This window comes from Artemia sp. Qi Xiang Cuo, chromosome 2 (genome assembly GCF_049724085.1).
Source record: "Artemia sp. Qi Xiang Cuo chromosome 2, ASM4972408v1, whole genome shotgun sequence".
Taxonomy (NCBI): Eukaryota; Metazoa; Arthropoda; class Branchiopoda; order Anostraca; family Artemiidae; genus Artemia; species Artemia sp. Qi Xiang Cuo.
In genome coordinates, this window is record NC_142795.1 from 65173123 (window position 1) to 65196717 (window position 23595).

The 23595-nt window shown below is 34.9% G+C and overlaps 1 protein-coding gene across 1 annotated transcript in view; it reads left to right on the forward strand.

Moving 5' to 3' along the window:
- The window catches only part of LOC148955501 (uncharacterized), a 70468-nt gene that overhangs the window by 7041 nt on the left and 39832 nt on the right, over nucleotides 1-23595 (forward strand). Inside the window, exon 3 of the mRNA XM_089108221.1 lies at nucleotides 17286-17448. Within this exon, the coding sequence (XP_088964347.1) occupies nucleotides 17286-17448 (163 nt within the window). The remainder of the gene's footprint in view (nucleotides 1-17285; nucleotides 17449-23595) is intronic.

The window sequence follows — 23595 nt, forward strand, 5'->3', positions numbered from 1 at the left end:
GAATTTTCTGTGGCAAGGCCAGTTAGCAGAAGAATTTCCTTGGGGAAACTTTACACGGGGAGGGGGAGAGAAGGGGCTTTCCTGGCATGATTTGGAAGAATCCCAGAACTTAAAAAAAAACTTCAGCCGAAAGTAAGAAGCAATAATCTTAAAACTTATAAGGATCAGAAATTATTCCACATATGAGGGTGGATGTCCCATCCTTAACCCTCATGTTTTACGCTACAGCTAGACTTTCTGTCATAATTCTTTAATAAAAACTGCTCAAACACATGGACGATTGAATTGAAATGAGATATGTTCTTAAAAAAATTAATAACATTAGCGTAAAGAACGAGAGATTAAGGAGGGGACAGCCCCCTCAAATTCGGAATAATTTCTTATTGTTTTAAGGTTTAATATTGCTGTTTACTCTAAATTGAAAAAGCTTGTTTTTTGTTTGATTTTATTCGAAGCTAAAGTTTTACGCTGCTTTATAGTTTTATTTGAAAAAAAAATTCTTTCATTATCTTATGATTGTCTTATTGAATAATGTAGACTTTACAAACTTACTAAAAATGCTATGGTTTCAATGCAATGCAAGTATTCTGCATGTTAGATAGATAAATAGAGAAGTGTATTTTAAAGCCAAATATACGGTCATGAACATAATATAATAACGTAAGTGAAGGGCACAAATAGCACAAACTTTGATCAGTGATCATCATAAAAACCTTATATGAAACACCACATTAACCTAATAATATCACTTAATACTTGGTAAAACTGTCATTGAAAAAAAACACTTAACACTTGGAGAAAAACACTTAAATGAAACATTACATTTACTTTTTAATTGATTTTTTTTTTTTTTTTTTTTTACAAAATTTCCAGATACCCCGCTATTTTTCTGTAATTTTTTAGTGGCTATACCTAGAAAGAATTGTTTTCTGACTTCAAACTGCCCAAAAACTTTACCACCAACACCCTCACCCCCCCCTCTTTTATGTGCGAATATATAGCCCAAATTATATATTTCCCATATATTTTGTCACTTGTCTTTGTCTTGTCTCGCGCTAAGCTGAAAAAAACTAACGAAGAAACCAGTTTGTTCTCGAGTTTTACACAGCGTAAACTTGAGTGAGCTGCCCATAATACACAAGTACCAAAACTCCTTTCCCCTACGGAAATTAAAAATAATAAAACTCAAATAAAATTCTCAAATTTGGAAAGCCATCTTTTTCACGGGGGGGGGGGTATTTTCTGGGGGGAGTTTACCGGGGGAGTAAAGTATTTGGAGAGTTTGAAGTCAGAAAATAATTCTTTCTAGGTATATAACAACTAAAAAATTACAGAAGAATAGCGAGGTATCCGGAAATTTTGTTAACCAAAAAAAAAAAAAATCCCAGTATAAAGTAAATGTAATGTTTCAATTAAGTGTTTTTTTCAATGACCGTTTTTGCAAATATTAAATACTATTCTTAGGTTAATTTAGTGTTTAATATAAGTGTTTTATGATGATCGCAGATCAAAGTTTGTTATTTGTACCTTTCATTTATGTTATTTTACTATGTTCATGGCCGTATATTTGGCTCAAAAATACACTTCTCTATCTGTCTATCTAATACGCAGAATACTTGTACCAAACACATTTTGTGTGCAGACCCGCTATACTTTACCCCCTCCCTCTAAAATTCAAATATATAGCCCAAATTTATTTCTAAAGAAACGAAGAAACTAAGGGAAAAAACTGGTGAGTTCTCGAATTTTACACAGCGTAAACTTGAGTGAGGGGCGCAAAATACGCAAGTAGCATAATTCCTTCCCCCACGGAAATAAAAAGAATAAAACTCAAATAAAATTCTCAAATTTGGAAAGCTTTATTTTTCAAGAGGGGTGTTTTCCGGGGGCATTTACAAGGTGATATTTTCTGCAGGGGTATTTTCTGGGGGGTATTTACTGGGGGGGATATTTTCCGGGGGGGGGGGGTATTTTCAGCGGGAAGCTATTTTCTGGGGTGAGTGGGGTATTTTACTTGGGGTTAATCGCCGGGGGAGTAAACGCCGGCCACCGATGAAACCTTGATGTATCACAAATATAGTTCTCAATTTGGCACTGGATCCATTGTTCGGTATTTCGTTTACCTAGGATTAATGGAAAGAGATTTATCGATAGGTAATTCTATCTTATTATTACCAAAACATTTCCTTTTGGATTTAAGGGTCTTAAGACAAGGTCCCATCAAATTTCAACTTTGATTGTAGGTTATGCATCTAAATTTATCATGATTATACGTTTCACTATCCTTCTCAAAATACAAGTTTTTTTTTATTCTCAATCTGGAATGAACCCTCTCAACATTAATAATTATCTTGTGATTATAAACACAGACTATAACAATGAAGCAATTCGTTCTGGTTGGTCGCGTGAGAGAATAGAAGACAGCACGGAAGCCATGGACTCGTGTCACACACGCGAAAATTAGGTAGGAAATTGATAGCAATCAAAATAGTCCAGGTGAGAAAAGTAAACAAACCTTGCGACACAACTGCCTGTCATGGTTTCAATTATACAAGTCTGTAAAATTTCTGCGGTGGGTTGGGGGGTTGAAATTTTTTTAGCAGATATTACCGCACATTTTCCGAATATTGCAAAATCCTGAGATTTTAGAATTGGCCGCTTTTTTCTAGGGTGAAGGGGACTAATTGTTCTTGACTGGCCCCGTGGGATTTTTTTTACCAGCTAGATAGGATATTCATCAGACAGTTCGTGGTAACGAACTGTAAGTAAGCGGCCAGGCTCAATAGTAACTGAAACACTAAAAAACGGAATTTTGATACGAATAGATATATCAAAAGAATTGGATTTTTATGCTGATTTTAAATGTATAAGTCTTATCAAGTTTATTTATAACCATCAAATGAGAAAACTTGCCTGATTTTCGGAAAAAGGGTGAAGGAAGCAAAAATGAAACCTTTGAGAAGCGCCGAGAAAACCTTGTCAGTAATGCGGTCTTTGTTGTCGAAGACCATATTAATCCATTTACATGTGATGAAGAATCATTGATGATATCATTTCAAATCAAGTCGCTGATGAAGCAGAGGCAAAGAGCCTCCTGAGTGCATGTGCTAGTGGTTTAAAATCATTGGATGCATACTTTGATGAAAAACCCAACCCCTTTTCCAAGGTTAAAGTAAAGACTATGGATTGCGAAACAAGACAGGCCAAACATTTAACGACCAAGACCGGTAGCAGCGTTTATGCTGAATCGGAAGCTGTTAAAAAATTTTTGTTACTGTTGGCACTAGTCAAGGATCTACGCTTGAGATGCTAAGTAAGATCATCCCACACGAACTTTTGCCCTACACCCCAGAAATATTTGAAGCAGTGGCTAGTGAACGTATTAAACTTCGATCGGGTACAAAGTCAAGTTTTCTCGAGTTCATTCGCACCTCTGCAAGTTTAGAAAGTTGGCCGAGCGAAGTACCGATTAACAAGGTCACAGGAACTGGTGTGGTGGTAGATTTCATGCCGTTAATCCGGCCGCAAGTGCCAGACAAAACCGAAACCGTTGAGGTATTTTCGAAATAAATCCTTGCAAAGCTCTTAAATCGACTTGGTGATATTTGTTCGTTTCAAGCTTGATTTGCTTATTCAATTTAAGTTTCACTCGTTTTAAGATTTATTTATTAATTTACGTTAATATCTATTGTGTGTTTGTTTGCATTGATTGTTTATTTAATATCTGTTCGTTTTAGGTTTATTTATATTTCAATAGGAAGATATTTTTTTTTCATTTTAAGCTTGATATTCATATTCAGTCTAAGTATTACTCGCTTTAAGATCTATTTATTCATTTATATTATTAATTTTTGTATGTTTTTCCTATGATTGCTTATTTAATTTCTGTTTGTATTGGGTTTCATTTATTCTTTAATAGTAATTTCTGGTCGTTTTGAGTTTCAGTTTTAAAAAGTGTTTGTATCTTCTGAGCTCAAGTTTAAAATGGCCTTTACTTTTATTTGAAAAACTTATTTTTCGGAAAGTTTTTTTTTAATTAATTACAATAAAGAACGACACCTAGCCCATTTTTTATAGTAAAGAACGAATTCTAGCCTATACTAACTGAAATGTTTAATCTACAGACCAACTTCAGATATTGATGAATTATATCGAGGAACGACCCATAGCCAATAATTATTAAAGTATTTTAATAAATGATTATATACATGATGATACAGTACACGCTTAAATTTCGACAAGATAACATAAGAAAAATATATTCTAGAAAAGTTATTTGAAGATACAAGCGTCTTTTGAAGATCCGGGTTCCAGTGGTAGCTAGCATGGGCGCCCATAAGCTGAATTCCAGGGGGGGGGGGCAAACTTCGTCTAATTGCAAATTTTAATGCTATATAATAAAAATCACATAAAAAAAATATAAAAATAAGGCAGCATCATTAAGCCAGGGGGGGCAAGAGCCTTGGCTCCTTGGCTTGAATAACAAGGAAAACATATTGGTTTGAAAATTAATAAAAACTCTTAAAAAAAAAGTCAGATCAAAACAAAAAGTATACCATTAGAACCACCATGTCTAAAACCCTTATATAGAAAACTTTCTGTCATTTTACTTTAATTTTTAAATCAAATCCAGCTTGCAGCAGTAGCTAGCAACATAGTAAGGAACGAACTGTAATCCATATTAACTGAAGTATTAAAAGGAATCATTATATAGATGGTTATTTTAATTATATTCATTAAGAAATAATCATAAGTAAAAAATTTTCATACCGGGAATCGAACTCGAGCCAACTGGGTGAGACAGCTATCCTAACCAATAGACCATGTGGAATATATTAAAATATTTGATCAATGAAGTTATATTAAAGAACGAACTATAGCCTATAGTAATTGAACTACAAAGCACACCATTAGACTAACATGAAGGATGGGTCTAGTTAATTAAAATTGCAAAAATACTTACGGTGCCTTAGTAATAATATTAATTTTACTATTCAAACTGAAAAAAAACCTGAAAATTTTATAATTAGTCTTGTTTTAGTTCTATTTAATACACGAAAGCTTTATTTCATCTCTGACTTCAGAGTCATAATTGTCTCCTGGAACCAAACTTCTTTTGGCTCAACTTCTAAGGTGTATATCTTTTTTGCTGAATTTCTCTAGGAAAAAATTGATCTGTTTATTTTATTTTAGTTTTCGGATCAGAATTGCTAAGGAGATTATATAAACTGCAAAAATATCTATCTTGTCCTAGAAAATAACTGAAAACTTTAAAATTAGTTTTGTTTTTTGTTCGATTTAATAAACGAAAGTTTTATTTCATCTCCCACTTCAATGTTTTAATTGTCTCCTGCAACCAAACTTCTTTTGGCTCAACTTCCAAAGTGCGTATCTTTTGTGCTATATTTCCGTAAAAAAGAAATTAAGTTTTTGTTTTGTTTTGATAAAATAAAATTTTGTAAATTGCAAAATATTTATGGTGTCCGGGCAATAATTTTTATTTTTATTTCCAACTAGAAAAAGAACTGAAAATTTAAAAATTTGTTTTGTTTTTTGTTAGGTTCTTTCTGCTCGACGCGTGACTTTAACTCGTCAAGCCATTTTATAGTAAGAATTACTAAAATATAGGGAAAAAATGACAGAGGATAGAGTCTCAATTGTTAGTGATAATGGATCATATATTTGTAAAGCAGGATCATCAGGAAATGATATCCCAAAAACTTTATTTCCTGCTGTGATTGGACGTCCAAATCAAAAAATTGAAAGGCGACTAGACCATAAGCAAATGGCGTCAGGAGAAAGTCGTAATCAGAGGCATACAGTAATAAGTGAGATACTGACAAGCACAAAAGAACACAAATATACACAGACAGACACAGTGGTAAACGCAGAACAATGTAGCTGTGAAAATAGCTTCAGTGTAGGAATGGCTGCTATCGAAGCCCATTTCATAAGATATTTCCATTCAAACAATAAAAAAGACTTGATGGAAAGTCCATTTCCATGGTCACCTGTCAGATATAGACTTTTCAGCAGAACTAAAAAAGTTGGAAACGAGCAGATTTTCAAATTCAAAATGGGAGGGTTTTTCCCTTGTTGGAAGGTGACTAAAATAACTAGTAGAGTTGAAGACAAGGAAATTATCACATATAAGGTTGTTCAAAATAATCTTAAAACCACCATCTTTGTTGAAAGAGGTATTATGAATGTAAAACTAAGCATTGCAAGAAATGTGGTCGTAGTAGCTGTGACATACCCCATTCTAAAGTAGCCACAGTAGAAACCCAACCCCATTCCACATTCCTATTCCCAAAGGGAACAGCTAGGAATTGGTGGATTTATGTTTTTGCTAATGCACCCTTTTTTCAAGTTCGCTGTCCATCATTTTTGAGAGATGAGACTCGACAGTTTCGTTGCATAGCATGTAAAAATCTTTGTATTTTTGAATCAAATTAGTACTTTTGAATACTCTTTGAAAGCAATAGTTTTTTAGTAATCAAGCAGTTCCTGGTAACGAACTATAAGTAAGAAGCGATTCGACTCAATAGTAAGCGAACCTTTAAAAAAAGGAATGTTGATACCAATTGATAAACCAAAAGAATCGGATTTGAGGATTGCGAACTGCGAGGGATTTGAGGATTTATGTTTTCTTTAATACACCCTTGATAGAAGTTCGCTGTCATCATTTTTGGGAGATGAGACTGAATGGTTTCGTTGCCTAGCATGTCAAGATCTTTTGTATTTTTGAATCAAATTAGTACTTTTTGAATACTCTTTGAAATTAATATTTTTTAATAATCAAACAGTTCCTGGTAATGAACTGTTAGTAAGAGGCGATCCGGCTCAATAGCAAACAAAACTAAAAAAAAAGGGAATGTTGATACCAATAGATACATCAAAATAATCGGATTTTTATGCTGATTTTAAATGTATAAGGTTCATGAAGTTTAATCTTATCCATCAAAAATTACGAGCCTGAAATTGTTTTCCTTATTTTTGAAAAAAAGAAAAAAACACCCCCTAAAATTCGTAGAATCTCAATAAAAATTACACCATCAGATTCACTGTATCAGTGAACCGTACTGTAGAGGTTTCAAACTCCTATCTGCAAAAATATGGAATTTTTTATTTTTTGCCAGAAGAATCTTACATTATCAAACAGTTCGTGGTAACGAACTGTAAGTAAGGAGCGACCCGGCTCAATGGTAACCGAAACTCTAGAAAACGGGTTTTTGATACCAATAGATATATCAAAAGAATCAGATTTCAATGCTGATTTCAAATATATAATTTTCATCAAGTTTAGTGCTACCCATCAAAAGTTACGCGCCTGAGAAAATTTGGCTGATTTTCAAAAAAAGGGGGAAAGACCCCCTAAAAGTTATAGAGCCTTAATGAAAATCACACCATCATATTCAGAGTATGAGAAAACCCTACTTTAGAGGTTTCAAGCTCATATCTAGAAAAATGCGGAATTTTCCATTTTTTGCCAGAAGAGGAATCATGGATGTGTGTTTATTTGTTTTTTTTTTCCCCCAGGGTTGATTGTATCAATCCACTAATATTAGAATATCGGGAAAGGGGTCATTTGAACGGAAAATGAAAGTTCTAGTGCTCTTTTTAAGTAATAAACAAATTTGAGAGCAACTAGGCCCCCTCCCATCCTCATTTTTTTCCCAAAGTCACCCGATCAAAATTTTGAGATAGCCATTTTGTTCAGCATGGTCGAAAATATGATAAATATGTCTTTTAGGATGATTTAATCCCCCGAAGTACCCAGAGGGAGGGCTAAAAGTTATGAAATTTACCCAATGTTAAAATATAGTATTGGTTATTCGGAAGTATACAGAAGTTTTCAGGAGGTTTTTTTTTGTGGTTGTGGGAGGTATGAGTGGTTCGGGGGTTATGGTGGAGGATCTGTTCATGAAGGAAGTTTTCATGGGGGAAGGGAACTTGCCATGAAGGGGGTGCCGGAATTACCAGCATTATTTAGTGGTTATTGGGAAGTATACAACCATTTTCAGGAAGGATTTTTTCTGGAGAGGGGGGGCAAGAGGAGGGGGTTGCTCTGGAGAATATTTCCGTAGAGAATGATTCTTTGGGGGAAGGAACATTTCTATGAAGGGGTCGCGAGATTTCCAAGCTTTATTTAAGAAACGAGCAAAAATTAAATAAAAAAAAACAAGTTTTTTCAAATGAAATGTAAGAAGGAATATTAGAACTTAAAACCAAAAGAAATTATAACGTATGTGAGGGGATTCTCCCCCAAGTCAATACCTCGCTATTTACTCTACGGTTTTTTTTATTACTTTCAAAACAGCTATCTATTCTAATTATGCGGCCTTTGTGATTCAGGGGTTTGTGAATTAAAAAAAATTTTAACCTTTAACGTAAAGAGCGTGGTATTGACCAAGGGGAGAACCCCCTCATATACGTAATAACATATACGTAATAAAAAAAAACAATGAAAAAAACAAGCGATACGGCTCAATAGTAATCTAAACTTTTAAAAACGGAATTTTGATGTCAATAAATGTATCAAACGAATGGGTTTATAATGCTGATTGTAAATATATAAATTTTATTAAGTTTAGCATTACTTATCAAAGGCTACGAGCCTGAGAAAATTTACTCGATTTTTAAAGAGGGGGGAAACATCCCCTACAAGTGAAAGAATTTTAATGAAAATCACACCGTCAGATTCAGTGTATCAGAAAACCCTATTACATAGGTTTCAAGCTCACATCTGAAAAAATCTGCAACTTTGTATTTTTTGCCAGAAGAAAAATATACAAATATAGAAGTTAGTTACATAAGTCAATTTGTAAAGACATCCATTTAACAAAAGAAAAGTAAAATTTTTATGCAAATAAAAGCGGCATTGACTAAAAAACGATCAGAAATTAAATAAAAAAAAATAAGTTTTTTAAACTGAAAGTAAGGAGCGACATTAAAACTTAAAACGAACAGAAATTATTCCGCATATGAAAGGGGCTGTCCCCTCCTCTATGCCTTGCTCTTTACGCTAAAGTTTGACTCTGTCTCACTACTTTATTTTTTAAAACAATGAAAAAATTTAGCGTAAAGAGCGTGGCGTTGTGGAGGGGACAGCCCCTTTCATATACGGAATAATTTCTGTTCGTTTTAAGTTTTAATGTCACTCCATACATTCAGTTAAAAAAACTTGTTTTGTTTTTATTTAATCAGCATAATAAGCCGACTCTTTTGATGTATCTATTGGCATCAAAATTCCGTTTTTAGAGTTTTGGTTATTATCGAGCCGAGTCGCTCCTTGCTTAAGTTCACTACAATGAACTTTGGTAAGTATTCAGTTATAAAATATAATATTAGGTAACATCGATTAAACATATCTGAATATTCATTTTCGGTTGTTAATATGCTTTTACTCCCCAAATAATTCCACATAGACATATTAATATTAATACATATGTTTTTTTTTGTTGTTTTTTTTTAACGTAATTTTTTAGTTTTATTGCATTTCCCCATTAAAAAAGACTTCCAGATGTGAAGCCAAAATATTCAAACTCTTGGTATTATTGGTACAAAAAAGCTTTTTTCACTGTTTTACCAAGAAATTTTACTTGTTTTTCGATATTATTATTTCTTTTTAATATTAAATGTAACAGCAGTGAGATCTAAGAAAATACAGTACATAGCAGCACGGTATATACCAAAGATGCATAATAACAAGCTCAATGTTTACCTTTGAAAAAGGAAATTATCCAAAAAAATTGTTTTGACCATTCCCCCCCTCCAGTGGAGAATTATGCTGGTTTGTCATGTCCCAAGAAAATTTTGCAAATAGCCGCATATTTAGTTAAATCTATTTACAAAAATATTGCCGATGCCGATAACCGACTGTTCCCTACATGCTCGGATTTTGCAATGAGTTTAGCATAGGCCAGGCCAAGCCTGCGTTCAATGTAGGCTATTACAGGGTCTCCACCCCTAATGATTTATCTCTATTTCTAGCGATATTTGATATTGCCTAAAGAAAAAAATCAGCAAATAAATCACTAGATTATTGAACAAAATGACTAAAATCTAGGGATTTTTTTCACCGGGTGGCAACTCTGGTTATTGTAATTAAGTGCAATTACTTGTTGAATAAGCGCTATTTCGGATTTTTTATTTATCCTTTTTGTTAAACAAATTAATAAATAACTTTTAAACTATTCCAAGGTATCCAATTGGATTAAGTTTTACATGGAACCTCAGAAAAAACATAAGGGTGACGTAGTGATGTCATGTCACACAGGAACCAAAGCTATTAAGGTGGCAATATAGGACTGGAAACTTTTTTTTTCTCTCTCCGCTTTAACGTAGTCGGGAAACTTCTTGTTCTTAAATTTTTAAAGAAAAGGCGCCTAATCTATTAAAGAAATACAATTATCTGCTAAATATGCTCCAATTTTGAGAAATAATTAAACAAACATATTCTTGTAAATCATTAATATATATTGATTGTTGGATACAAGGCCGGTGAAATTGAATTTTCCACGCAGCCTCAGCATCCTTAGCACCAATTCTGGTTCAGTGAACAAGAGGTAACACTAAAACAAAACAAAAGTTATATTCTTGCTATGAAATTTTTGAAAAAGAAGCAAACAACTAACTAGAAGCTGAAGAAGTGAAAATTCTTAAGCTGAAACAAGTTTCATTATACGTATTACTGTAACTGACAGACATTGGTTTATGCCATGGTCTCATTTCTGTTCAGCGGAATGTAGTGGGAAAAAAGTGAATGGACAAACTAAAAACAGAAGAAACGGTTGTCTTTTTAAGACGAAAATTTTTATCCGTCTCTAGGACCTCTTATGCCCTGCTCCTCTATCAAGGGGGGGGGGGGTGTTCCCATGGACTGAACTGTATATAATAATCTTTTGGTATTTTTAATTGTTTTTTCCTTAGGTTTTAGGCGAGAGGCTTGAAAATAACAGCTTATTGTTCTAACTTAAGTTGATTTAAGTAATTGTATATTAATTGCAGCTACATTGAACCCCATAGTTTTATTGTTTGCACTGAAACGCAATCTAAGTAAAACCAATTAAAAGAAAAATTTTATAAGTAGATTGTCTTGAAAATTATCCTTTTGTGTTAAACACCTATTCAGTTATCATCTCTTTAGTACCAAAGCTGAATGAGTGTTTGCACAAAGGAAATAAAATGCCATTATTTTTGAAGGGACCTTCAACGAGTGCCCTGGTGATTAACGACAACCCACTGGAAAGGCTAATTTCGATCCCCATGGATACCGATTCGAAACATTCCGTTATGACCGCTTCATACAAGCATAGATTTGGCTTTTTGATCGTCGAGTGATTTATTGCATGGTCGTGGGGGGAAGTCATGCGATGAGGAAATCTGAGTTTGCTTACCTCAAATAAGAGGAAGTAAACTCGGATGGGAACTTTTTAATGACAGGTAGAAAAGAGGGGAAATAGGATTTTCTTTCTTTTTCAAGAAAAGAAAATTCTGAATCAAATATAAGCTATTATTTTAGGCTGAAAGCTGAATCCCGTTTTTGTTTAGTGTTTTCACCAAACACCAAACTAATTAACCAATAGAAAACCCAAAATGATAGTTTGAAAAATCAGTTTCTTTTCGCATTTTCATTAATTGACTAGCTATCTGTTACCTCCGTAAACACCGAAAGAAAACAAGGATCAAGGTATCTTGTTTTGCTCTGATTTTTTTTTACCATTTGTTTATCAAATGAATCTTCTGGTTATTTCGTGGTCGATAGTAATGTGTTGTTCAGCGTGAAGCTCTGACCTCCTAAGCCAACGACGTAAATATGGAGAAGAATAAACCCTTCACCTCAGGCACAAACTTGGAGTATTTTTTGTAGGGGGGTTGTGTCAATAATCAAAAAGAAAATTTCATTTGATTATTTGCGTAAGAAATGCCCAGAAGTTTGAGAAAACTTTGGATTTCGGGGGGCCCGGCCTCGAGGCCTTCCTTCCCCCCTTCAGACGTTCCTTCCTGACGTCTCACCACTTGGAGACATATATTTAAACTAAGCACGTTATATGGGTTCTGAAAGAGGAGAGTATGATATCTACACTCTTATTGCAGGAAAGCGGTATTTAACAGGAACTATTTTCTTAAATACAGATCTTCTGATGAAAGTAAAGAGAGAAGCTAAAACTTAAATTAAGCCCAAATTACTGCTTAACGGTATATAAGAATATTTTTGAGAAACTGTTTCAAATAAACTGGATCATGATATTTCCCTGTGTTTGTAGAATTCTTCAAAACTAGCGCTTTACTGAAAACATATTACCGGGGCAACAAAAGTGGATTAGAAGCAGAAAAAATCTTTAAGCGGACCACAAGAAAAAATAACAATTTACATGGTCCTAAGTTTTCTTTTACCGGCCATGAATTCAAAATATTTTACTACGTGATTTTAATTCTCTGAATTATTCGAGCAAGCTTAGTGCTCAGTAGAGCGTTGGTTTTTCAGATTTTTACAAATATAGGGAAATATGACAAGCCAGTTTATTTTAAACAGTTTTCCAAAATATGCTGCATAAACTGCGAAGCAGTAATTTTTTTTTTTTTTAAGTCTCAACTTCGACCATGACGATTCTAATAGATCGTTTGTTATCTCGATCTGACGCCATTTTTGGGGCGTTTCAGGCAGTTTTCCAAATCTCTACAAATGTTTTTTTCGCAATAATATTTTACTACTAAGGATAATCGAAATAATAGACACCATTTGCGAATCAGCTAAAATTGTCAATTTGTTCTCATTAGGTAGTTTTTTTTTTCCAAACATATTTTTTAACCATTGTTCAATATGGTTGTGGTTTGCTCCTTAACTAGGGTGCAGCCTATCGCTGCAGCCATGAATTTTAGTTTTAAATAACGAAGCAGTCAAGTTAAAGCGTGAAGAGCAGGAATCTGATGGTGGCAACATGCTTTCCAATGCTAAGAAAATCCCATTTTATCGTGCAATGCAAAAAATGTGCCTTTACTCTCTAAGCCTTGTTGCACAAAAGCTAAACAAGAGTCGGGGGTTGAGGGGCAATGATAGGCAACCCCTTCATATTTAGTATTATTCTAAGTATGATATTAAATACGAGCAAATTTTAACTATCATTCTAAAGTTTTTCAAATGAAAGGAAAGAATAACATTAATGCTTAAGATTCCAGCCATTATTCCTATAGATGTTGGGAGCTGCCACACATCAGTACCACCCTAATTACGCTAAACTATGACGTAATTCTCAATGGTTCGTGAATGAGCGCTTAACACAAGTGCAGTGTTACCAGGGTTTCCACTTCTACGGATTTTTCCGCAGGTCTACGGAATTTGATGTTTGTCTATGGACAAAAGAACGCAGTTACGGAATCTACGGAATGCCTAGGAAAAAACTGGAATCATATTGAAACGTCATATTCACTCTTTCCTTATAATATTTACCAAATACACAAGAGAATTCTGCTAAAAATTCTAAATTTTTGGTTCAACGTCAACGGGAATTCCAAATTTTGATACAGTCTGATCTGCGACTTATTTTTTTGTCTGTGGAATTTGGTATTGATACTTTTGTTATCAGTAATTTGTTATAAGGGCTTCGGACAAAATCCTTACAAAAAAGAAAAGTTTGGAGAACCTTACTAGCCAGTAATACAATTTTCGTGTCTGAGCGAAATACCAATCTTGTAACTTTGAGCGATAAGGACGAAAAAACTGTCCGTTTTTTGCAGTCATTAACTTGGACCATGAGATTCTGTGGCACCTAGTGACTCGACTTACTTAAGGCTCATGCCAAGGGTTCGGCGTAGAGAACGATGAGACTAGGCGCCTCCAGGTTGACATATCGCTTGCCAGGCTCGCAGCTTCTTCCACAGGGATGTGGGCTTGGGTGAGGAATTCATCGGCTTTGTCTTTCCACATAGTGGGTGGGTGTCCTCTGGGTCGCTTTAACCCGTGTAGGGTGGGGTCGAAGTCAAATGCAACCCGTGCTGGGGCGTCGCGTGGCATGCGAAGGAGGTGGCCGTACCACCGAACAGTGTGCTGGGCGAGCTGCGTCAAGAAAGGAGTCTGAGCGGTACGTGACAGGAGAGTCTGGTTGCTAATGAAGTCAGTCCAGTGATAAGATAAGATAAGTTTTATTCTTCATTAAATACACATACAATATTAGATGTTATAAATCCCTAAAAGGCTCATTGGCCTGTACAAAGAAGGAAAAGTCTTTCGATTCTTCGGTGATGTTTCGTCTGTGCGACATCGACGGTGCTGAGGATAGATTTTGCAGCTGGCCATGTCTCCGCTCCATACAGTAGGACGGTGATGACTGAGGCATTGTAAATGCACATTTTGGTAAAGCAGCTTATGTTTGGCTTTCGCCAGATGCTGCTAAGCCTCTCAAGAAGGGCTGAAGCTTTGGCAATTAGAGATGTAAGCTCTTTTGTGATCAAGCCATCATTCGACAGAATAGATCCCAGGTAAGTGAAGTCTTCAACCACATCTACTCGGTTGCTTCCAATGTTGACTTCCTTTACAGTAGAACGGGACGTTGGGGGGCTCAAGGAGCATAACTTTGGTTTTCTGCCAGTTGACCTTCAGTCCAACTTTTGAGGCTTCTTCTGAGAACACCTGGAGAGCTTTGGTGACCTTTTCGACGGTGCCCGGAACTAGTGCTATGTCGTCAGCGAAGTCAGCATCAGAGAGTATCCGGTCTCCGAACTGAAGACCAAACTAACGGTAATTAATTGTACTGGTCATAACATGATCGATAACATAGTTGCCGAGCTCAGAAGCGGCTGTACAATCTTGCTGGACGCCTGTCTTAACTAAGAACGTGAGGCTGCGTTCTTCATTACTTTGCACCCAGCACTCCGTATCCTCATACAGCTTCTCAAAAAGAGAGCAATATTTCTTGGGTAGACCCGTAGTTCTTAGTATCAGCCAAAGTGAAAGGCGATCAACAGAATCGAAGGCAGCCTTAAAGTCCACGAATGCGCTGTACGCTTTTCGGTGAAGCCCTCGCGTCTTCTCGATCAGCTGGCGCATAGTAAACATTTGCTCCGTCTTTGACCTGCCGGGTATGAATCCGGCTTGCTGGACTCTTCTCTTTCTACGCAAAAAGGTGGAACACCTGTCCAGGATTGACATGGTGAAGAGTTTATCAGGAGCGGAGAGAAGCATGATCCCACGATAGTTGGAGCAGATTTGACGGCTGCCGTTACGTTTCCAGAGCGGCAATATGATGCCAGCACGCCAGTCATTCGGTGTGCTTTCCGTCATCCATACACCTGAGAAGATTAGCTGGAGCCACAGAATCATCGCTGCACCCCCGTACTTGAGGAGTTCTGCAGAAATACCACAGACGCCGGGGGCTCGATTATTATTCAACCATTTTACAGCATTTTTGATCTCAGAGGTGGTAAACGGTTGCGATACGAGGTCGGAAGTAGCCTCGGGTGTGGTCATGGCTGCTTGAATCAGATCCTCGGACTCTCTTCCGACAAGGTGGGTTTCCATAAGACCAACCACAGCTATATTGAATCGTTTTAGCTCATAGGCAAGCATTGATTTAGATCCATGAAAGTTGAGTGTGAGTACGTTCCAGGTGGCGATTCGTATTCCACCTACGTCAATAAGGTTCATTAGATGGTCTGAAATCGGTCCAGGGACATGCTGGGGTCGTGGAAGGTAAAGGGGGGTAGGTCATCCGAGGCAGTATCATCATTTTTCGTTGCGGTAAAATTTTCGGGTGGAGGTTTGCAGGCCCAACCAACCCTAGGCCTGGGATCTAACTAGAGCTAGGACTTGCCTAGATACTGAGAGTCCCTGGGGTGGGCACCTAGTGGCTTGAAAAAAATTCTACTGAATCTGAATCGCCATCTAATATTTTCTACGGAAAACTACCGACGTTTAACGGATTATAAAAAAAAAAGGTAGCAGAAACCCTGAGTTAGTGACACAAAAATCTCATATTCGTTTTCAAAATGATTTGAGAATGAAAGGACTTACTTGTCCAATTTTGGCTGAAATTAACTCTGAAAGTTTCGTTTCAAATATTTTGAAAGGCAACCAGGGAGTGTAATTCCTTTGAATGCTAATTGACACTAGTCAAAGTCTTGTGCAGAGAACGGGGATAAAGGGGGCAGTAGTCCTTCTCATATACAGGATAGTTTTTGTTTTTTTGTGGACGTAATGCCATTGTTTGTTTTAAAATTTTACTTTTTTGTATTCTATACTCCCAAAGTTTGAACATTTATTATAAGGAATTTTTTGTAAGCAAACCTCCGTGTGGAATGAATGCTATAGAAGATGTGGTCAGTAGCGTTTAGTCATGAAAATGTAGGGAGAAGTGTTTCCAATATCTAGAATGGGGCGATTGTTTGTTTTTTTTTTGTTTTTTTCAATGAAAATATCGAAAAAATGAATTTTCCAATTGACTTAATAGAAATGTTTAAGATCTAGGGAGGCGCAAAACCTTGGGGGCAAAAGGGGGCAAATCCTACCCTCCTAATTAATGTCCCCGGATGTGCTTGGAGGTGATTATGATTTTCTCATTTAGTTAGCTGTGTTTGAATGTACCAATCTGTGTTTTATGTTTCTAGGCAAAAAAAATTACAAAAATTATTTTACACATATAAAATAAGTGAGTTCCCTTCATCTACAGAATAATTTCTCATTTAGTTAGCTGTGTTTGAATGTACCAATCTGTGAGTTTTATGTTTCTAGGCAAAACAAAAAATTACAAAAATTATTTTACACATGTAGCATTAAACGCATGTTTTCCCAAGACCTCTTGCCGTGAGGCCCGTAAACTGATGGTCTTGAAACTTGAACTAATATAATATGCATGCTTTAAATGGTTAAGTCAGTTCCCTTCATCTACAGAATAATTTCTTGGGGTTCTAAGCATTAATGCCACTCTTTACTTTCATTTGAGGAACTTCGCGGTTGTATTTAATACCTTTTTGTTATTGCCTTGTAAAGTACAATATTTGATTATGATAAGTCACAATGACGCTTCGTGGCAAATAGTCACATTAAAAATCCAATGTTTAAGCTATAGACAAAGCTGAAGAACAAGAGGTTGAGCTTCCAGTTTTACAAATATTCTTTGTTCTGCAATGGCTCACTCTCTGCTCATGTTTTTTAGCAGTCTTCATTTCGAATCTTCCTGCTAATTTCCACTCAGAGATATTTTGTTTTCAAACCCATATGCTCCTTCCTTTTGGCTGTATGAAAGTGACTTTTGATTGAATAAACATTGTTTCTTTTGAAATTTCAGAGACAAATTTCCTTATTTCAAACCAGATGACGATAAGTGGAAGAATTCAGTCCGTCATAATTTATCCATAAGTCCACACTTCAGAAAATCCACAAAATCTGGGAAGGGAGCAGGACACTTGTGGACTTTAGCGATACCAGGGTCGAAACTAACTGGAGCTTGGGTAAGTTTTTATATGGTGGACAGAATAATCCATTTTTGAAGAGCTCTAAAATTAGGAAGCGAGGAGGGAGAAATTCCAAACAAGGGTGAATTTGACAGTAAACTTAAGAAATTGCACGTAAACTTGCGCAATATCAGTGTTTCACGGGGAATATACCCGAATCCCTGCACTCAACATACTTTCTTTCTAATGAAAATTATATAATATTCCATATAATCTTTCTTAATTTAATAAGTTATATAGACAAGATAGAACGGCTTAACATAACCTTTTTTTTTGTATGTTCTTTTCTTTTTGTTTTTTTAAGGTAAAGAAAGTGGTATCAGGCAGTTTATGCCAGTAATTCTCCTCTCATTTTCATAGCCTTTCAGCAAGGAAGTGCAATGAGGGAGGGACAGCAATCCTATCGAAGGCGCCGACAGAAAATATTCCGGGGGGGGGGGGCAGACGAAAATAATAGCAGTGGTGGTTGGGTGACAGTTTAGGTGGCTTAGGGCACCAAACTACGACTTTACCCCGAAGAGGACGAATTTGCAATAAATATAAAATCCTGAGAAGCTAATTAATTTAAAAGTATCATTAGCTGTATTTTAGGCTTCCCAGCTGCAAAAGAAGTAATGCCACATGGTGGCAGTACTGGATTCAACCAAGTTGATTCGCTTTATTTGTAATGAAATTAGGCTATATTTGGTGATTTGTAATTACTCATCAGCTATAATGAGGGGAGGAGTCATTGTTTAAGAGGGGGTAGGGTAGATTCCTACGCAAATACATTTTAATAGACAAACTGCTTACTCTTCATGAGGCTTCAGATAAATGTTGAAAGAGGTAGGGGGGAGTAGGAACTAATTAAAAAAAAATATATACAGCTAATATGTTACATTCCCATATCTACCAGCACAGGGGTGGAAAAGGCAAGGCAAGTCATCATCAGCCGTGCCATGAAATTTTTTTGTCGTGGCAAATACTGCTAGGAGCTTAGTTTTCAGCCACTTTAAATGGCAATATTTTTCTTTTTCTATTTATATGAAGTACTTCAATGTATTTAAACAAATGTGTGTAATGTATTTATCGATATGAAAATCCTATTGTAAAGGCTGTGATGGCTTCAGTTATGTAGAAAATTAAAAGTCTCGCAGAATTTCTATCCATACAAACAATAACACTCGTTTTCATCCAACCGAAATTCTTTAGTAGTAATATTAATAAGGACTTTTCACCAAAATTACTATTCATCGCCAATTTTTTATTCAAATTTTATCCAAAATTGAAATTATAAATTTAAACGTAGGACGGTACTAATCAGCGTACAACTATTGATTTACAAATTTTAAAAGCAATAGCCAGCGATTTAAGGGACCGGTACCTCAAATTATATCTTGCTTAGGCCTGGATAGTATTTGGAAAACAATAAAAAACAATAAATAAGAAAAGAGCTTTAACTTAACTTAAGCAAGGAACAGACTTAATTAAGAACTCAACTTAAGCAAGGAACAGATTTAAAACCTATTTGAACAGATTATTCTTTGTATGAAAAGGGCTGTCTCCTCCTTAGCTCCTTACTCTTTACTGTGAAGTTAGGCTTTTTTCAAATTTTTTTAGAAAATTTGCAATTGGAGACAAAATTCAAAGTACTTTTGTTTAATGAGCAAGGTGTTGAGAAGGGGACAGTCTCTCTTATATACAGACTAATTTAAATTTGTTTTAAGTTTTAAACTTGCTGCTTACTTTAGTTGAAAAACCTTTTTTATGTGTTTGATTACATTTCATGAAACTCTAAGGTCTTATGAATACAATCCTTTTGGTAACGCAGAAAAAACAATCAATATTTCAATGATCTCTATTTGGATTTTGATGGGTAATCAAACAGTTCGTGGTAACGAACTGTAAGTAAGCAGCGACCCGGCTCAATAGTAGCCAAAACTCTAAAAAACGGAATTTTGATACCAATAGATATATCAAAGGAATTGGCTTATTATGCTGATTCCCAATATATATAATAATAATAATAATAATAATAATAATAATAATAACTTATTTACAACCCACTGCCTAAACAATATGATAAAAAGTGGAGTAAAGAGAAAAAAGAAGAAGAATAAACACACACAGCACTTAAAGTAAAATAAACAAATAAAAAGAACATTCAGTTAAACAAAAAAAATAATAGTTATATTTGTTTCATTAAGTTTAGTCTTACCCATCAAAAGCTACGAGCCCAAGAAAATTTTTCTGATTTTCGGAAAAAGAGGAAAAGAACCCTTTGAAGTCATAGAATTTTAATGAAAATCACACCATCAGATTCAGCGTATCAAAGAACCCTATTATAGAGGTTTCAAGTTCATACCTGCAGAAATGGAGAATTTTGTAATTTTTACCAGAAGAAAAAATCACGGATGAGTGTTTAGTTGTTTTTCTGTTTTTTCCAGGGGTGATCGTATAGACCCAGTGGGCCTAGAACGTCGGGAAAGGGCTCATTCTAGCAGAAATGAAAAGTTCAAATGTCCTTTTAAAGTGACCCAAAAGTTTTCCCAAAATCGTCCAATCAAAATTTTGAGATAGCTTTTTTGTTCACCATAGTTGAAAGACCCAAACTATGCCTTTGGAGATAAAATGACACCCTATAGCTCCTGGGGAAAGGTTTTCAAGCTATAAAATTTGTCCATTGTTTTATTTGTTATTGGGACTTATGCGCACATTTTTCGGGTGGGCAGGGGAGGACAAATTTTTCTGCTGGGGGAATTTTCCATGGAGAGGGTAGTTTCCAGGGGTGAACTTTTCAGGGGAAATTTTACACTGGGTGAATTTGCCAGAATTCATATACGAAATTCCTTTATACGTCTTGCTTTCTCTTTACCGACTCAATTTTACGCCTGGAGCGTAATTACCAGGGATAAATTTTCGCCAGGATTGAATTATCCAGAGGATATTTCTTTGGGGAGGGGGATTTTTCCATGGAGGTGAGTTCAGGTATCCTGGCTCTCATTAAAAAACGATCAGAAATAAAAATAAAGTTTTTCTCAACTGAAAGTAAGGAGCAACATTAAAACTTAAAACGAACAGAAATTATTACGTATATGAAGTGGGTTGCCCTCTCCTCAATATCTCACTCTTTACGCTAAAGTTTAAATTTTGTCTCAATTCTTTAAAAACGACTCCTGGAATACAAGGGTCGTTTAATTAGAACAATAAGTAAATTTTTTAAAGTGCCAAAAAACTGTAGCGTGAAGTGCGGGGTGTTGAGGAGGGGTAATCCCCCTCATATGCGTAATAATTTCTGTTCGTTTTGATTTTTAATGTTGCTCCTTATTTTCAGCTGAAAAAACTTGTTTTTTTCTTTATTTAATCAAGCTTAGAGACAAACATTTTTCTAAAGGCGATAGGAAAAGTATGTCAATTAAAGTAAAAGTATGTAGAAAAGAAAAAAGTGAGTAATTACAAAAAATACACAAAATAATAGCCAACTTACAAAACTAAGATATAAACTCCCAGCATTCAGTTCTGTTGAGCAATGCCGAAGCGTTGGACGGATATTTTTTAATAATATCGACAGTTTTGAACGTGGTTACCAAACACCAAAATATTTAATGCCTTTAGACTCAGTGTTGATAAAAAGTAACGCATTGTCAATGTAAAACATTAAAACTGAGATTTAAAAATAAAATAAAAATTTTTAATTCAATATTTTTAATTTAATTTTGAACATCAAAAGCAAGTATATTTGAAACCTTTATATTTTATAACTGTAAAAGATTAAATCTTTTTCAAAGTGACAACTAGATCAATACAATCACTCCTGGAAAAAGAATTATAATAAAAGACAAATAACGTATCTGTTTAGGGGGAAAATACAGAAATTCCCAGCATTCCGTTCAGGGGAAACATTTCTGATTATAATGGCTTCATATATCAGCTCATGGGTACTCTTGTAATGCAAGCAAAAGTTGACGGTATATTCTTACCGAAATTACCCCTTATTAAGTTGTTTTTCTTGTGTTTTCTGCAATTATACGAAATTTCTTGTGTTCTAATACCTGCACTAATTACTAATAAACAAATACATATTTATGCGGGGCTCCCACGGCGTTAATGAAGTTAATAAAGTTTGTCATGAAAGTACGAACCATAAAGTTTGTCCCACTCACACAAGCATTTCATCTTTTTGACTCAACAGCAATTTTTCATAGAAAGTAACTAAAATAGTAATACATGGAGCTGATAAAACCATCTTTTTAAGCATTTTTTGTTTTTTTTTTTTTTTACCAAGAAAAATATTTAAACAAATATGCACGATTATATTTGTAGACACTAATTTGTATGTTGTTTATTTGACATTTTCCACACGTCTTCTGTTATTGGTTGAATTTAGCGAACTTTCTTGAAAAAGTTAAATAAAGTTTAACTTCTTTCCGGTTGCAGTAAAGTCAACAAAGTTATGTGAGGAAAACGGTTTATTAACTTTGTAGACAGCTTTATTAACTTTTTTGACGCCGTGGGAAAAAAATTAGGATCACCATAAAACAGCTGATGAAAAAACTGATTCTTTGATTGAATATTATCAATAGTTAGGCTCTTATACTTTGGTTATTGACAAGGATCTGTATTTACTTACCATTCATAACTGCGAAAAATTTGATTTTTTTTTTTTTTTTTACTCCAACCGAATCATATAGAAAATATGTTTGTGGAAAATTGGAAAGGGGTCACTTAGTCACAAATTAGAACTTATATTTTTCTTATTAAGGGTCAAAATCTATTGGCACGCAGCCGAGACTGGGGCAACACACATTTTTTCCATGTTTTACCCTATTCTGCGCTCTTTCCTTTGGTTTCCTTATAATGACTTTATAGTCCCAAGTTTCCAGGGGGGCATGCCCGCCCACATACCCTCCCCCGTAGGATTCATAGGATTCATGGGCCAGTGCCCATGAATCCTATATTTTCGCACACCTTTCCTGCTCACCTGACCTAGATTTCTTCATTTATCCATTTTGGCTATATACTGTAGCAGATGCTTTCTTTGTATTTTTCTTCCTTTTTCCATAAATAGTTTTTTTTTTATCATATTGTTAGTTATTGCTTTCTGTTTAATATCCGACGGAACAGACGAAAAGCTTATCAAAGTAGTATCTTTCATCGTTCTACTCCTACTATTAGTTGGGACTACGCAATCAAAGAAATAGCTGTTAGTTAAAAATTTTGGCTGAAACGGTAAAAACTTTTCAAAAGCAAATTCAATTTGATAAAAAAATATTTGAGCTTTCAAAATTTTTTGGCATGATTAAATTTGAAAATTTGCTGGTCTTTGATCTGGATATATTGTACTAATACCGCAAAGTGGTAAAAACTCTTACTCTTTTTTATGTTTTTTTTTTTTTTGCATTCTCCAAATATTTTATTTTGTATAGGCTTTTCAATTCTCTCATCATCTCCTAAGCATAAAATATCAGAGAAGAAATATTGAAGCGCTTTCAGAAAAAGTGCTTTTATTTATAACTGTACTAAAAACAAGAACATAATTCACTTTTCTTGCTACCATAAGAAAATGAAATTTTCATCATGGCTGCCTCAAACTTTGATTTCTTGCCTCAACTGACGCGAATTTTTTTCTGGCGTCAAAAAAAGAAAGTTCCATGCAAGTTTAATATTGATTTGAAAAAAAAAATTTCTTCTATAATGATTTAATTTAACTTTATTTTTTGGTAATTCTTACAATCATGTCGCCTTTGGCAGAGGCTTCACGAGGCAGCTCAGGACTAGGTCTATCACATCGTAACACCATTCTTTTTTTCTTCCTAAGTGATACTTCTATAGTTTTGTAAAGCCGAATACAATGCTCATGATTATAAAACTAAAACAAATTGCCATTTCTAACTGAAATAGTCATTTTTATTCAGCAGAAAGGAAGATTATCATACAGACAGACAGGTGTTTTATGTATACAATCTTTTTTAACAGTTTTTTTGTGATGAAAATAAAGAGCAAAGTTAACACTTAAATCAAACAACAATTATTGCTTCTTAGTTTACGTAAGATATATCTGCAAAATTGGTTAAAATAAACTTGTTCATGATATTTGCTTATATTTATAGATTTGTGAAAAGCTAGTAGTATCCATCTTTTGAATTCGGCCACTTTATGTTCCTT